The sequence below is a fragment of the Teleopsis dalmanni genome, chromosome 2 (assembly GCF_002237135.1).
Source record: "Teleopsis dalmanni isolate 2A chromosome 2, ASM223713v2, whole genome shotgun sequence".
NCBI classification, from domain to species: Eukaryota; Metazoa; Arthropoda; class Insecta; order Diptera; family Diopsidae; genus Teleopsis; species Teleopsis dalmanni.
The window spans coordinates 77672521-77689202 of record NC_051847.1 but is presented as its reverse complement, the minus strand read 5'-3'; the positions used below and the strand labels follow the sequence as shown (position 1 = coordinate 77689202).

The window sequence follows — 16682 nt, the reverse complement described above, 5'->3', positions numbered from 1 at the left end:
AAACAGTGTTGATTTCGTACATTTTGTAATAAGCTATATTAATATAGCTCATTTTTCATCTATGTCAGTAAAAGCTCACAAATAACTATCAGAACAGCATTGCGTCTACATGAAATTACTGTGTAGTATTCAGTCTGGACCTATAGCAGTTAAGTACTTTTTTAAGAACGATGAAGGTGAAACCCAAATCGTTTGACTGGTACAGCCATATGATTGTTATTGTTATTGTCGTTCAAAAAATATATATGGGGATGTGAAAGATGGGATTTCAAAAGGAAAAACTTTCAAGCCACACAATCACAGTTGTTTTTAAATTACGTTAGCTATGAAGTGAGTGGCGCTTTATATGTAAATATAACATTATTTTTATTATTTATTAGCATATAAGTATTTTTGATTAATAGTTATTATTTACATATTATCTACTATTTCAAAAATTGCTAAAGAATATTATTAAATATGATTTTAGAAGTACAATATAATTATTAATGATAAATGTAATATTGTACCTGACACATAACATTAGCGAAATAACATATATCTAAAGAACTGAAGTGAAAATTACGGCCGGAAACCATCAGAAACTATTCAGTTATCTCATCAGTGATGATTATAATGAAAGTATTGCACTACTTTATTATTTTTTGATTAATTTTTTAATTAATTTTAATATATAAAAGTTAGTCGTATTTGATTAAAATTATTTAGGGCAATCAAAAATGTACTAACTGAATAATCTCTAATATGTTAAGAATAATTGTGAGACTTAAAATTAGACAAAGGATATCATATGAGTTAGACACAGTTTATTCAAAATTAGTTGGTATTGATCATTCATACAGCAGTTCCGATTGAAGATACTGTTTGTTATTTTACAGAATCAAATTGATGCACTTAGAATATTCGGGTATTAACCTAATGTAACTCTTCTTTAAGAAACTACTCTCAGAAATTTATTTTTAGAAATATTTGTTTATACCGAAGTGCGCTTAGAAGTCTTCTGTCGTCTTATCTCATCGAAAGGCCGTACTTTATCAATACAAGATATAGATATAGTAAAATTATAAGATTATTTCAGTTTACGCACTACACTCATACAGTCATACATCGCAATGCCAATATTTAGTTCCCAGGCCTCAATGCAGCGTTTAAATAATAAAAATAAATTAGTAAACGTATTGAGTCATCTGTTCAATGAATTGCAAGAATATTTCCATTAACTTTTTAAAAACAACTGATAGCAAACATACTTTTCGTTGAAAAGAAAAGGAAAAGTATGAATGTTGACTTTGGCTTTACCGAGAGTTCAATACCCTCTACACAAAACTCGACCAACTTCACTAATCAAATTTTATCTGATTGAAAATATAAATTTGAAATAAGATATTTTATAAATAATATATAAAAAAGATATTTCATTGGTAGAATGATGTTTAACTATCAATTAGAGTTTACCATATTTTTATTATAACGGTTCATATATTTGTGAGCCAAGGATATTGTCCATATTTAAAAAAAATTAAAAAAATATTAAAGAAAATCATGAAGTCTCAAAACTGATTATTTAGCTACGCGAAGTTTTATTTGTCTGTCCCAAACCCTAGGAGACAAATTGATGCCTTAATAATTAGAAAATTAATAATGTACTTCTTCATCATAGCAAACTTTATGTATAGTTTTCAAACTATGTTTCTGGCAATTCAAATTAAAACTTTACACATCTTTATAGAACAGGTACAGTAATACTTAATCCATTCTACTAAATTTTTATTAGCGATGTTGGAAATATTATTATTATTGTAATATTTCTCAGAGTTTTTATAGAATTGATCCGGATATATCAGGGTTATGAGAGATTTTGTGATATATCTGGAGAGTGTGGTCTAAGTTATCTCCTACAAATTAAGCCCGTTAATGCATTTATCCAAGAGTAAAATACCTCAGACGTCGGTTGGTATAATGGGTCTGGCACTCGTATGGCGAGAGCTGTTGTGTTGTGTCTGTTTAACAACAGATGTCGGAACGAGTATCTTATTTACCTAATAGTGGTTCACATGATTTTGTACATAACTATCAGCTGATTTGGCAGATTTAAAATATATATTTATATTTTTATTGATTAGGTAATTATTTTGTTAGCAGTAAGATAAAATATGAGTTATATTTTCAATTATAATTAATATTAAATGAAGTTAAAAATCAAATTAAAATAATTAGAATCAACTAAAAATTAATTCAAATTTGTTAAAATATGAGAAAATGTTTTTAACAAAAACATGAAAATTAAATTGCTTTGATGTTTTAAAATAAGTTTATAATATTTGTATGTTATTTATAAGTATCAACACAATTTTAATCAATAAAACCACGTTTCGGTCATTCATTTATATGTCCCCAATAGCATATAGTCCAACATTTTCGACCGAATTCATTCTACATAAGAGACTTTATAGAATTGAGTGCTTTTACTTCTCTTTGAGGGACATTACTAGAACTAATTTTTCTGTAAGACTGATCAAAATTATGTACATTTAGTTCAAGGCGTAAGAGAAATGTGTAATTAAAAACATGCGGTTGAATGAAAATACTCGTAACTGAAATTAAAATTCCCAATACTTTTTGTAAGTACGGTTTCTAAAGTTTACTTTGATGCGTTACAAATAAATTAAATAAGTTAATTCATTTTTATCACATCACGTAAGGTGTTTTAAATCATGTGGGTTAAATAACAAAAGATAAGTAAGTTTTTATTATAAACTTTATATTTTATTACGTATGCGTGTGAACTGTACTAATTATGCACTTTAATAGTATCCTTATCAACGGGTTTGTTAATCAATAATCAGTATATATGAACATTTTTTATCAACACAATTACTTTTATTGATAAGAATGCTTTAAAATGTTTGTTGTGGCAATTACTTGTTAAAGATACAAAGGCAGGTGTATAAAAATTTGTAGGAATCATTTCTGTGGAAGTGCTTTAATCTTTATTACACAAAAAGTATCTCTCTTTTGTTAAATACAGCAAACAATCATCCTCTGAAGTTATAGCATCTTAAAATAAAAAACTATATAAATGACCATCCTTTTCGTTGTTCTAGTGTAGTATCACAATTTCAACGCTATATTACAAACAAAACTGTAATACAGGTCATTATAGATTAACGAATATGATAAGCTTAAGAATTGTCATTTTGTAATGTGCATCATAACTATAACTATTGGAAATGTTCAAGTTGTGATAATTGAATACAACAATAGTAATAATTTTCCCTTGAATTCTTTTCAGTGAGGTGTTTAATTTTTTTTTTGGACACGTTAACTAACAAAATTGTCACATTTATGGTAGATCTATGCAAATCTACAAATAACTATCGAAAGCCTGCATCCATGAAATTCTAAAATTCTGATTGCTTCATCCGCATGGTTGTCAGGTTTCTTGAAAATAAAACTTAAAATATGATATGAAAGTAATATGTTCTGTTTTAGCTTTGTTACGGGAGAAAGTATGTAATTTTACAGCTTGTTTATATCACTAAGACTACTAAGATAATGTCATTTCTTTCCATTAGACAACTCGACTAGAATATAAACACGCAAAGCTTGAAGAGTGGGAAAGAGTGCTGACCTGGAAGGCCTGAGGAAATGTTTTAATTTCTCGACTTTAGTCACGCCTCAAAGGAATTTTAGAAACAGCGTTTATCACATATCACACCTCTATTATAACATATTCCAATAAAATTTTATTGCTTAAAATCTAGGTTTTTATAAAGATTTTTTAATACAGGTTCTTGTTCTTATTGGCTATTAAAAATTTGTTATATTTTAAGCTACTAATTTCAAGAAAAATCTGATGTTTTCAATATCTACCGTTATAATTTTAATGTGGTGAATAAAATGCATCACTATAAGAGTGGTTGATCCTTGTAAATCCAATTTTCTTAAAGCTCCATAAACATTACATGACGAATATATATGATATATTGAACAACGAAACTGTTCCTAAGATTGATAAGTCTGCTATTATTCTGTTTCTAATTTTAACGTTTGTTTTATTATATATTTTTAATAAAAACATTTATTAAAATAATAATTATAGTATTTACAGATTTACGAATTAATATATCACTCAACCAAACTAAAAATATTTATATCATTGACTTTAATATTTATTTCAAATGTCATAATCAAAAAATTTTATTTTCGAGTACTTCTTTTAACCAAGAGATAAGTTTTTACATACACCATTATAATTTAATCGATTGATAAAAATATTGTAGAAACTGATTTAAAGCTTATACATAAAATTAAGTGCAGTTAATCACCCCTTAGGTTAGTTAGTTTCTTGACACAAAACGTATCCAAAAGCCTCCACGCGGGCTTACATTAAAACCACGCATATCATCGAAAATATCTTTGACAGTTTTCTCCGAACGTTCCAATTTACAGTTTATAACTAAATAGTATAACATTGCCTTTGCCTGCATCAGTGCATAACGATTACCTTAAAGTAAAAATATTAATATGAAGCATATTAACAAAAAATTGAACATATAAAGTTACTATATTTATATATCTACAAACTAAAGTCATACCTATGCAATTTCTAGGTCCAGCACCAAAAGGTATGAATGTAAAAGGTTTAATATTTCCTTTGTTATCATCACTAAAACGTTCTGGAATGTATTCTTCAGGATTCTCAAAATGTTGTTCGTCCATGTGCAAGCCACCGATTGGAAACCAGACGCGATCACCAACTTTAAATTCGAATACAAAATTATCCTCTTCGTCCGTCAGTTTATAATCCTTGGAGCAAACACGATCAGTGAGTGCAGCAATAGACCATTTGCGGAGTGTTTCGTTTAGTACCATATCCATATATTTCATTTTATTTGCTATATCATAACTTAACGGTTGCTCCTGTAATTCTTCTTTAATTTCAAGACATTCCTCATACAAACGTTGTTGAACATCAGGATTTGACATTAATTCGTGACTTGTAGCACAAATCAAGTTTGCGTTATTCTCAAAAGCAGCGAAGAAGAAGATGAAACATTGTGCAACAATTTCTTCGTCAGACCAGTGTTGTGCAGATTCTTTCTTAGCTTCTAGTAATAATTGAATCATGTCGTGACGTACTATGTTATTCTTCTCTCGGTATTTCATGGCATCAATAACAAGGCGAGTAAAGTAATCTGTCTTCTCTTTATCGAAAATTTTCATGCCAAGGTACTGAAAAGGAAATTAGCGATTAATTTAATTTTGAAACATTTGTAACTGATTCCACTCTTTGACATATTACGATCTATCATCGTAGTTACACAACAACATGAAATTGATTCGTTACGGGTGTAGTGTCTATCACAGTTCTAATAATTGTAACAAATTATTTTTAATTGAAAACTAAACATTTGAATATCCTCAGTTAGAAAGGTTATTATCTACAAATTTTGTATTTGATGTGCGCTCAAGATATGGGTTCATAAAATCCCATTGATGTCTGGTTAGAATAACAATACCTTTAAAAAATGCTTGATGGCTATCTATTATAAAATTTACGCAGACATTTAACCTCTTCTGTATCTCTAGGGCTATGTGTGAATTACAGTCAAACAAATTAGGTTAACCCAACCTTCGTATTTAATGTAAGTTTTTGAAAATTATTTTATAATCGTTTAAAAAATGGTTCATTATTCTATAACTATTTCGTCTGTCATAAACTGCTTTTGCTATATAATAACGAAATAACGTATTATAGCTTACACTCAATTTCAGTTTATCTATTACGATTGAATAAGCGTTAAGGTTATTGGGTTCAGCTTAATTTCATTAAATACTTGTTTACACTAAAATATTCTTATTATATTTACATTCAAGAAATATTTACTATCGAATAAGTTTCGAATAAGTAGTGCATATTATTATGAATCTGAAACTTTCATTTAAAATACAGGTCAGATTATATAAAAATATAGTTACTTTTAAAATCCACGGTGCTACATTTGAAATCATGAATTTAAACATTTGTGTTCCTCTGAAACGGGTAATTGATTGACCCACATTATAGAATTGATTATTTGGATCCTCATATGAATTAGTACTTATTCCAAAAGCAGTGGAAGCGATAATGTCATTCGAGAGCTTCGTCATGAATTGTTTCATTTCAAGTTCACAGCTGCCATTTGGCAATTGCATCTTTAAATTCTTTATGCTCTCATTAAAGCATTCGTTCATCAATGGGAACATATTACGCATTTTGGCTGCAGTGAAAACTGGTGTCAATGTATTACGCATATCCTTCCAACGCTGATCCTTCATTATATTAAGCATACCAGCAAGTAAAGGATCTCCGTCAACATTGATGAAAGGTGTGTGGTTTGGAAAATGATCAAAATCTTTTACAGTGATTTTCTTAATTATCTCTGGTTCATTGATAAAAAAGACTGGATTACGAAAATTGAAGAAACCCACAATTTTGCTAAAAATAATTCGAAATTGTATTCATAAAATAACATGTGAATATATTAACACTTACTGCATTTTATTACGTTTATAGAATTCAACAATCGTTTTTGTTGCAGACTTTTTGTTCATCACAACATTGCCGAAATTACCCACCACAGGATATGGTTTTTCATAGGGTATATTACGCTTCTTAAATTCATCGTCACGAATTGTCAACCATTTATATATCAGCCACAGGGCTAGGGACGTTACTAAAACTATTTCCAGAAAAGCCATTTCAGTTTTTATATTAAAATTCCATTTATTTTGGACGACTTCAGTTACACATGGGGAGCACGACTAAACTCATTAATCAATTTTACGCGGTATTTAAAGTTTAAATAATCACACTTTTTCTACTGCAATATTTTGACTATGTATGGTCAATGATTTAGTTAAAATGAGTGGTATTACAGTTTTAGAGAAAATAAAACTTTTATCAATAGAGAAACAGCTTTGTTCTGTTTATATTCGGAGAGCTCCGTTCAAATTATACAGTTTTCGAAATTATGAGTAAATTGAGCGACAAATGATGAAAGTAATTTATAATGAAAACTTTTTGATAATAAGCAAAACAATAGAAAAAAAACTATTTATTTTTTCATTGATAAACAAGCGGCCTTTTCAATTGATTAATTTGTGTACCTGCGACAAACAATCTTCATATCGTTTGATTTTAAACGACTGTCATTATCGTTTTGATTAAATCAATTAAACATTTAAATAATTATGTATTAAACGTTGAAATTTTGCCGGGATTTAAGTCGTGTTTTTAAAAATTATATTTTAATACAATAACTTATACTCCACAAAAACAGGCTTAAGCTTAAATAAAAAGTATTATCACAGTTAACAAAAAGTATCACAGTTGTCAAATTAATGTAAACATTGAATTCTAATTTTTAATTAGAATTCCCATTCTAATTCTAATCCCTCATACTGGATTCTTCGTTTGTAATTTTTCCCCCGGTTAAGAGTTTTTACATCATCGAAGTTGGGAGTATGCTTCATTTTGATGCAATGATAGTGTTGTTTTTTGGTCTATAGGTGTACTGCGACTCTTCAGATCATGTTTGTGTCTAATGATTCTCGTTCTTAATTTGTTTTTTGTTGTGCCAACATATACCTGTTGGCATACTTTGGCTCCATCCCCTCCATAGAGAATTTTATGCATTACGGATGAAATTATTAATTAATTTTTTACTGTACTACCAAAATAAAACGTATTTTTTTAGTTATTTGATCATATTAAAATGATTATTCTCAACATAACTCATACAAAGAAAAATATTGGGAAAAAATATTAATAATGATTTATAATTCATTATATTAGGTACTTATATTAGATATACATAAATCAGTTCAACTATTTAGATAAAATTGCTTCGACTGATGGTGTTAAAGACAATGTAAAGTTCAAAAATGCCAAAGAGACATTAACAATTCTAAAAGATCCATACCGACTATCTAAAATATAAACAACCACAGAAATTAAAATTTTCAATGTGTACTTTATCACATATTTTTTAATAAATTCTAAATATTATCAAATTTTAAGCCCCAATACTGTTATTGGGAATTATTGTTTATTTACGTATAAAATTAAATATATAAATTAAGTTATTATGTGAGATGGTTTACTACGAACTGTGATACTACAATACGAGAGATATGATTTTGTCTAGAAGTTCCTATATAACTGAGAAAGATAATGGGTATCTTTCAAACTGTTGGATTGTGTCGACAGTTTGAAATATAAATTTATAAACATATACCGTATGTCAAGAATGAGTTTACACATTGATATAAAATTCATTTTTTCAATTTATAGTCGCAATAACGTGGCTGTTTCTTTAAATAAAAGGATTTTTGATAATCAATTTTTAATAATTATTATATTGAGAATATAAATATAAAAAAATTTCAATAGTTTGTTGTAAAATAAACGAAATTCACAACAAAAAAAATTACTGTCAAGTAATTGTTTACACAACTTGTGTATTTTTGTAATCTCTTCATTAACCTCTTCATTAACAGGTTCTACTTTTGGCGCAATGTTAAGAATACACTACAGTATAAAAATATGGATTCTATATATGAGATAAAGTATATAACAATGTAAATAATAACTTGTAAACGTATTATTATTTTTGACTCAGTAATCTTCTGCTAAATTAATGTTCATTTCTATAATTTTATTTAAAATAGTTAAATTTTTGTATTCCATGTAATCATTAGTTTTTTATTAACTATGTAATACTAAAAAATTTATAATAATTATCAAAATGAATTACAATCATCAGTATTAATTCAAACAATTAATAAATCCTTCTGTAAAACTTACGATTACCTCTTTCACCTCTTTTATGTTGTTGGTTTCTTTGACCAATAGTGCAAGATTATATATCTGTGGTTGCAATAGTGAAAATAATTAACACGAAATTAAATTAAAAACTTACTTTAAAACTTAAAAGGTATATGAGTTCTGTGCATTTTTTGAAAACATTTTCTTATTTATTAGCATATTTTGAATTAATTCTTATTGAAAATAGAAGTCATATTAATATATATATTTGCCAATTAATTAATTAACTATCGCATACCAGTTATATTATCTGATTAGTTAGGTACAAACTCTTATGTACCACTATTAAGGTAATAAAGACGATATATGAACAAAAAGGACATATGTTCTTTCTTTTTGTATACTTACTATTCTATAACACGACTTTCTCGTGACGAAGGATGATAATGTTATTTATATCACCATTTACGGGTTTTAGACGATATTGAAACAATAAATAAATGACACAAATATTATTCTAAAGAAACGAGCAATGTGGATTAAGATTACAAGAGTTTCAAATATGCTTAAAACAATAATATTATAAATAATAAGAATAATTCCAGAACGAAATTATTCAGCAATACCTATTTATAGTATAGTAGTACAGTATCACTAATTCATGTCACAAAAAAGTTAATAATCATGTTCCTGTATTGGTCTCTATTTTATTTTCAAATAAAATATTTTCCGATTATACTTCTAGACTATAACCTGTATCAATATTCTGATTTTATTTATTAAAATAAAATTAAAAATTTACAAATAAAATGGAGATATAGAGAAGTCTTAAGTTGCACTTAAACCAATTCCAAGTATTTCTTTGTTTTTTAAATGCTATTTTGAACTTAATTTGAAAAGCAATGTTTTTCTTTTATTTTTATACATTTTTTTTTGTGTTTTGACAGTAGGTGGAAGCATTGGAAGCCACCGTGTGAGACTTGAACCCACTAAACCACCTTTTAGGACTGAATGGGGAACATTTCCACAGCACTGTAAAACTTTTGTGAAATTTCTTTTCAGTAATCAGAGAGGAGAGAAAAATAGACTTAGTACCTAGCGAGCTAGATTTATTTAAGCCAGAAAGCTAAGGCGTACATTAGAGAAATTGAGTTATAGAGAAGGGTGTAGGTTAGAGTCCTTCTCCTCGAGGTAGTGGGATAGTTATTGGGGGGGTTTAAAGCGCAAGATTAGAACAAGATCTTCAAGAAGGGTTATAGGCATACAGACGTCAGGGAGAGACATTTCACTGAAATTTTTTTATATACCTATATACAAAAAACTGATTTTTCAACACAGGTCTTTGTTCGTATTGAGTATTAAAAAGTTATTATATTTTAAGTAATTGTTTTCAAGAAAAATCAAGTGCAATCAATAGCCGTCCTTAGAATTATTATTGTGTACGGTAGCCTATTCTTTTACCCAATTATCTGAACAAGATCTGCTAATAAATTTTTAAGAAGTGTCTGCCAATATGATGGTTATATTTGATATAACGCAGCTGGTCCCAAAACGCACAATCCTGCTATTATACTGCCTCCTAAAATACCGTTTAAAAGATATATACGAATATTTCAAAATACTATTATAAATCTAATATGAAAACATTTAAAAGAATATGTAAATCTTATACGAAATCAAATTAATTTATCACTTAATCAAACCAAATATATTTAAATCGTTGAATCATATTTATTACAAATGTCTTCATTTAAATTTTATTATTAAGTACTTCTTATAACCAATAAAAAAGCTTTTCAATACACCACTATAGTTTAGTCGATTGATAATAAAAATGTATACACATAGGTTAAGCACAATTAACAAGTCATAATGTTGGTTAGTTTCTTGACACAAAACGCATCCAAAAACCTCCACGCGGACTTGAACCAAAACCACGTATATCATTGAAAATATCTTTCACAGTATTTTCTGATCGTTCCAGTTTACAGTTTATAACTAAATAGTATAACATTGCTTTTGCCTGCATCAGTGCATAACGATTACCTAAAAGTAAAGACAATAATATGAAGAATACATATCATTATAAAAAATAAAATAAAATAAAATATAATATAATAACTAAATGCATTAACTCATTATAGTTATTTATATAAAAACTATAGTCGTACCTATGCAATTTCTAGGTCCTGCACCAAATGGAATATATGTGAATGGTTTAATATTTCCTTTATTATCATCACTAAAACGTTCTGGAATGAATTCTTCAGGATTTTCAAAATGTTGTTCATCCATGTGCAAGCCACTGATTGGAAACCAGACGCGATCACCGACTTTAAATTCGAATACAAAATTATCCTCTTCGTCTGTTAGTTTATAATCCTTGGAGCAAACACGATCAGTGAGTGCAGCAATAGACCATTTGCGGAGTGTTTCGTTTAGTACCATATCCATATATTTCATTTTATTTGCTATATCATAACTTAACGGTTGATCCTGCAATTCTTCTTTAATTTCAAGACATTCCTCATACAAACGTTGTTGAACATCAGGATTTGACATTAATTCATGACTTGCCGCACAAATTAATATCGTGTTATTCTCAAAAGCAGCGAAGAAGAAGACAAAACATTGTGCAACAATGTCTTCATCAGACCAGTGTTGTGCAGATTCTTTCTTAGCTTCTAGTAATAGTTGAATCATGTCGGGTCTTACAATGTTATTCTTCTCTCGGTATTTCATGGCATCAATGACAAGGCGCATGAAGTAATCTGTTTTTTTCTGATCGAAAATTTTGATACCGAGATACTGTAAAAAACATAATTACATTGATTTCAATAAATCTAACACTAACAAATAGTTGCATACTTAATTAAGTTAAGTATGCGTGATCTTTTGTAGTCATCTATATTAAATTATTTATATTTATTTATTTATTTATTATATTATTTATTATATTTATATATATTTATTTATTTATTTAATAATATTTCACGGAGTTTTATTAAAAGTTATTTTTTGTTGTATTTAAAAACTATATTTTTTATAACGGAATTTTAGAGTTAAGAATCTTTTTTTATATTTAACATTTTTGACGAATAAGCACACAAAGTCTGGGTTTTACTTTTACTAAGATTTCAAAAACCTTTGAAAAATACTTGGTGGCTCGGTCGCAAGAGCCAATCAAGAGTAGAGCTTCAACCGCTCGTTTGCATAGAACTCTATTTGGTATCGTTAGAAATCAATAAGTTTATATGTGACCAGATTAACCTAATATAAACTTTATTGGCGTATTAGACTTCTGTATTAAATATACAGTTCGAAAATTATTTGATAATTAACCGATTTTGCTTTATAATTAAATGCGCGCACTTTCTATATATAACAAGGGAACATATATATAGATAACGTATTCTCAGTTCATTTGTTAAAAGTTATATACTTTTAAAATATTAAAAGAATTTATTATTTATTTATTTTTTAATTAGATGCCTTCATAGAGAATATTTACAAGCATATACAAATATAGTTACCTTTAAAATCCAAGGTGCTACATTCGAAATCGTAAACTTAATCATTTCGCTTCCTCTGAAATTGGTAAGTGATTGGCCCACATTATAGAATTGATTATTTGGATCCTTATATGAATTAGTACTTATTCCAAAAGCAGTGGAAGCGATAATGTCATTTGAGAGCTTCGTCATGAATTGTTTCATTTCAAGTTCACAGCTGCCATTTGGCAATTGCATCTTTAAATTCTTTATGCACTCACTAAAGCATTCGTTCATCAATGGAAACATATTACGCATTTTGGCTGTAGTGAAAACTGGTGTCAATGTATTACGCATATTTTTCCAACGCTGATCCTTCATTATAGTAAGCATACCAGAAAGTAAAGGATCATCGTCAACATTGATGAAAGGTGTATGATTTGGAAAATTATCAAAGTCTTTAATACAAATTTTTTTTATCATCTCTGGTTCATTGATGATATAAACTGGTTTACGAAAATTAAAGAAACCTACAATTTTGCTAAAAGATATAAAAATATATACTTCTAAACCAACATTTCAATATACAACACTAATACTTACTGCATTTTATTGCGTTTATAGAAATCAATAATTGTTTTTTGCGCCGAGTCTTTGTTCATCACAACATTGCCGAAATTACCCACCACAGGATATGGTTTTTCATAGGGTATATTACGTTTCTTAAATTCATCGTGATAAATTGTTAGCCATCTATATGCCAACCACAAGGCTAGGGATGCTACTACAACTATTTCAAGAAAAGCCATTTTCGTTAGACAAAGTTTTTTATATCAAATTTCTTTTTATTTTGGATGACTCCAGTTACACATTTTAAGCGCGACTAAATTCATTATTCAATATTACGCGGTATTTAAAGTTAAAATATCTATACTTTTTATTATTGTAATAATTTTGACTATGGTCAAAGAGAGTAATTTAGTTAAAGTGATATTAGTTAGAATGATATTACGATCCTAGAGATAATAAATTTTTATCAACAGAGAACGAGCTTTGTTATGTTTATCAATAAAATATTCGGAGAGCTGCGCTCAACTTATACAGTTTTGTGAATTATGAGTAAATTGAGCAACAAATTATGAAACTAATTTAAAATTAAAAGTATTTGATAGTAAATAAAAAACAATAAAAATATAATAATTAATTTTTTTATTAATAAACAGACGGCAGTTTTAGGTATATAATTTGTTTATCTGTGACAAAAAATATATATATCTCTGTTAATTGAATGTCATAATTGTTTTGTTTAAATCAGTTAAACATTCGAATATTTTTTTTTTTGGTTTTTTTATGATGAGAAAGTGTCCGACTCCTTAACATTAATATGTGTTAGGTATTCGGACTAGAACCCCCGGTTATAACCGAGGATCTCTTTTATGTTTGTATTTCAAGCCATGCTCTTTTGATTTTCAATCTGCGTTCAGACCTCTACTTTTCATCGCATTTTCTTGGCGTAATAAATAATTAATATAAATAATAAATATATTATACTAGTTTCTAATTCCTCTTTCTAGGTGTAATTTCTTCGCTTTGAGGATTTAAATTACATATGACTCTATAGTTTGCCAGTTCTTTACAATATTTTACAATATTAAATTCGAAAAATTATATATTTATGATAAAATTATTATTTAACTTATACTTATACTACGTTGTACAGAAATTAACATTTTCAATGCATATGTCAACTCAGTAGTATTTTATGGATAAATATTTGAAACTATAATGCACTCTGTTCCCAATTTCATACCTACCACGATTTATATATATAAATTAAATTTTTATGTTAAAGGTTCTTTATGGTATTGTATGATGAGATATGATATTGTCTAGAAGGTCCTATATAACTGATTTTTTGAAATGGTCTCAGTATCGTTAGGTCTTATAATTTCTGCGCACAGTGTGCCAAAACAGAAATTATACAATCAAAATTCGATCATAATTCAAAACATAATATGTGATAACATCGTTGTTTTTCAACCGATTTGCTTAAAATTTGAATAGGAACAAATTAAATATTTATAAAGAAATAAATGGGGCTACATTGTTATAGTTTTGTGGTTAAAATAAATGCGGGGTCTTGAAGGTCACATTTTCTTAATTTTTCAAGTATTTCTCAGACCTGAAATAAGTATGAAGCATAAGGCTGCAAAAATCAATTTTTTTTTTTTGTGAAGCTAAAGTTTGACTATTCATAGGAAAAATTTTAATGAAAAACTCGGATACATTTTTTGGGTATCGCAGATAGAAATGAAAAAAATTATTAAAAATGGCCAATATTTTTCACATTCTCACTTATAACATTTTAGTGTTTATTAAAATTGTACATCTTGATCGTCTATCTACTGTTTTGGCACACTGTGAAGCGTGAGCAACATTATGTTCTTCACGATGATATTGTGAACCCTCCAACACAAGATCGTAGGTGTTTTCAATTATAGCTCAAATTATTTTATTGTTTAGTCTTTAAACTTAACAAACTATTTCTATATTATTCTTTATATAAGTATAGAGCCATGTATTACATATCAAGATTTTTTTAGTTCCAGATGTGTTTTATTTCCTCAAAAACTATGCTTCGTCAGCATGAATTCACAATCGTGTATTTTTTGCAAAATCACTTTGTTTTGATAATTAAACGGCAGTCAAAATAAAAGAAGTTACCACATTGGGATTGGTACCCTACATCTGATCACATAAATATTTAACCATAATAATTAATAAGACAAATTTGTAATATTTTAAAATAAATTAAATGGATGTACTCAATTTCTAAAATAATTTTTATAGCATCAGATCTTATACGCTATCAAGTCTATAAAATTTAATTAAATTATATTAATTTAGATAATATTCTATTAGTTCAAATTTTAGTGAAAATTAAATACGCTAAATAAACTTAATTAAGTATTATGTACTCAATTTTCTTGACCACATCTGGTCTAAGACTTGTAAATGATGTCACTGCTGGATATAGTACACAATTCCTACTCTCACTTCCGCTTTATGTACTCTGGACAACATTAGCAGTTTAATGAGACATATGGTAGCAAATTGGAGTGGATTTAAACGCCACAAGAGAGGAAGCTGTTTTGAAATTTCGTATTAATCGATTTAAGATTTCGCTCAGAAAAGTCTAAGCATTAGTAATCGATTCTAGCCGCAATAAAGACGCCTGTCTTGTAGAATGTTGACTCTCAACAGTCTATACGTTATTACTACAGCTTTAATATTCCGTCAAATTGCCTATTTTACCTATTTATTTATTAAAGTTTGTAGTACTTCAATATACATTGATATACGATAAATACTTATGCTTATAACTTATTACATAGACTGTTGCAGACAGTTTTTAACTGATAATCCTTTGATTATTATATTCGACAAATACATATCTAATATTCTACGGATTCGAAACTACAACTTAACTTTAAAGTAACTTAAATTTAAATAAAATCGATTACATATTGCACTCTAATCGCATTTCTTCAAAAGTTTGAACATTATAAGAACTAACTGTATACTACATTTCTGGAATCAGTGCAACGCTAGTAAAATGAAGTAACATTTTATGTCAGGAAAAGTCGGAATGAATGTCTGTACTGCTTTCTAACGGTCTTAGGCCGACCCTTGATGAGATTTTGCTTAGTAATATGTGACATTATGCACACCCTAATTGATTGAAAATCAACAAGCAAAAGAACCATATGGATTCAAATTGAATGGACACATAATATATATGAACTGATAAATTAATATGCCACTAGTAAAGACTTTATATCACGTTGAACTAAGTATGCTTAGTTGTCATACATTCGCAATCATTTTACAATTTGAGTAAATTTCCTTTCTGTTTTGTTATGAAAAATGTGAAAAATTATCATTATTGTTATGATAGATAAGCATACGATTTGGGTAAAAGCGTCGCATGCCAAATCTAATAAAATAATTAATTGATATTAAGGAACAAATGTCGTTGAACCTTATCTTATATTGAACATAATAGTTCAGCAATGAATTCCAGAATTTTTAAAAAATTATTATTGTTTTATAATTGTAAAGTACGGAAAGAACCAAATATTTAAATTGATCCTTAAATCCTTAAAATCAAAAGAACAGTATATAATGTAGAGTTCTTAGAATTTATCATTGAAATTTTAATTTAATCTTAAACAGAAGTTCGAATGGTCGGTGTGTTATCATCTTGAGTCTATTTTAAAGTAGTTTTCTTGACTTTATCAATGTGTGATTAAAATATAATAACTCATCGTTATAAGTAAAATTTTCTAAATTCATACAGAATTTAGAAAATTTATAAA

At 27.9% G+C, this 16682-nt stretch overlaps 2 protein-coding genes across 2 annotated transcripts; both read right to left on the bottom strand.

The window, feature by feature from the left end:
- Positions 1 to 4306: 4306 nt before the first annotated feature.
- LOC119681584 (cytochrome P450 9b2-like) lies at positions 4307 to 6751 on the bottom strand. Its single transcript, XM_038094825.1, has 4 exons — positions 6539 to 6751; positions 5983 to 6481; positions 4599 to 5235; positions 4307 to 4507 (listed from the first exon to the last, which is right to left on the bottom strand). The coding sequence occupies exons 1-4, from the start codon at positions 6742 to 6744 to the stop codon at positions 4341 to 4343; spliced, it is 1509 nt and encodes a 502-aa protein (XP_037950753.1). The 5' UTR covers positions 6745 to 6751; the 3' UTR covers positions 4307 to 4340.
- Positions 6752 to 10691: 3940 nt separating this feature from the next.
- Positions 10692 to 13112, bottom strand: LOC119681585 (cytochrome P450 9b2-like). Its single transcript, XM_038094826.1, has 4 exons — positions 12907 to 13112; positions 12346 to 12844; positions 10984 to 11620; positions 10692 to 10858 (listed from the first exon to the last, which is right to left on the bottom strand). Exons 1-4 carry the CDS (start codon positions 13110 to 13112, stop codon positions 10692 to 10694), a joined length of 1509 nt encoding a protein of 502 aa, XP_037950754.1.
- Positions 13113 to 16682: the final 3570 nt, after the last annotated feature.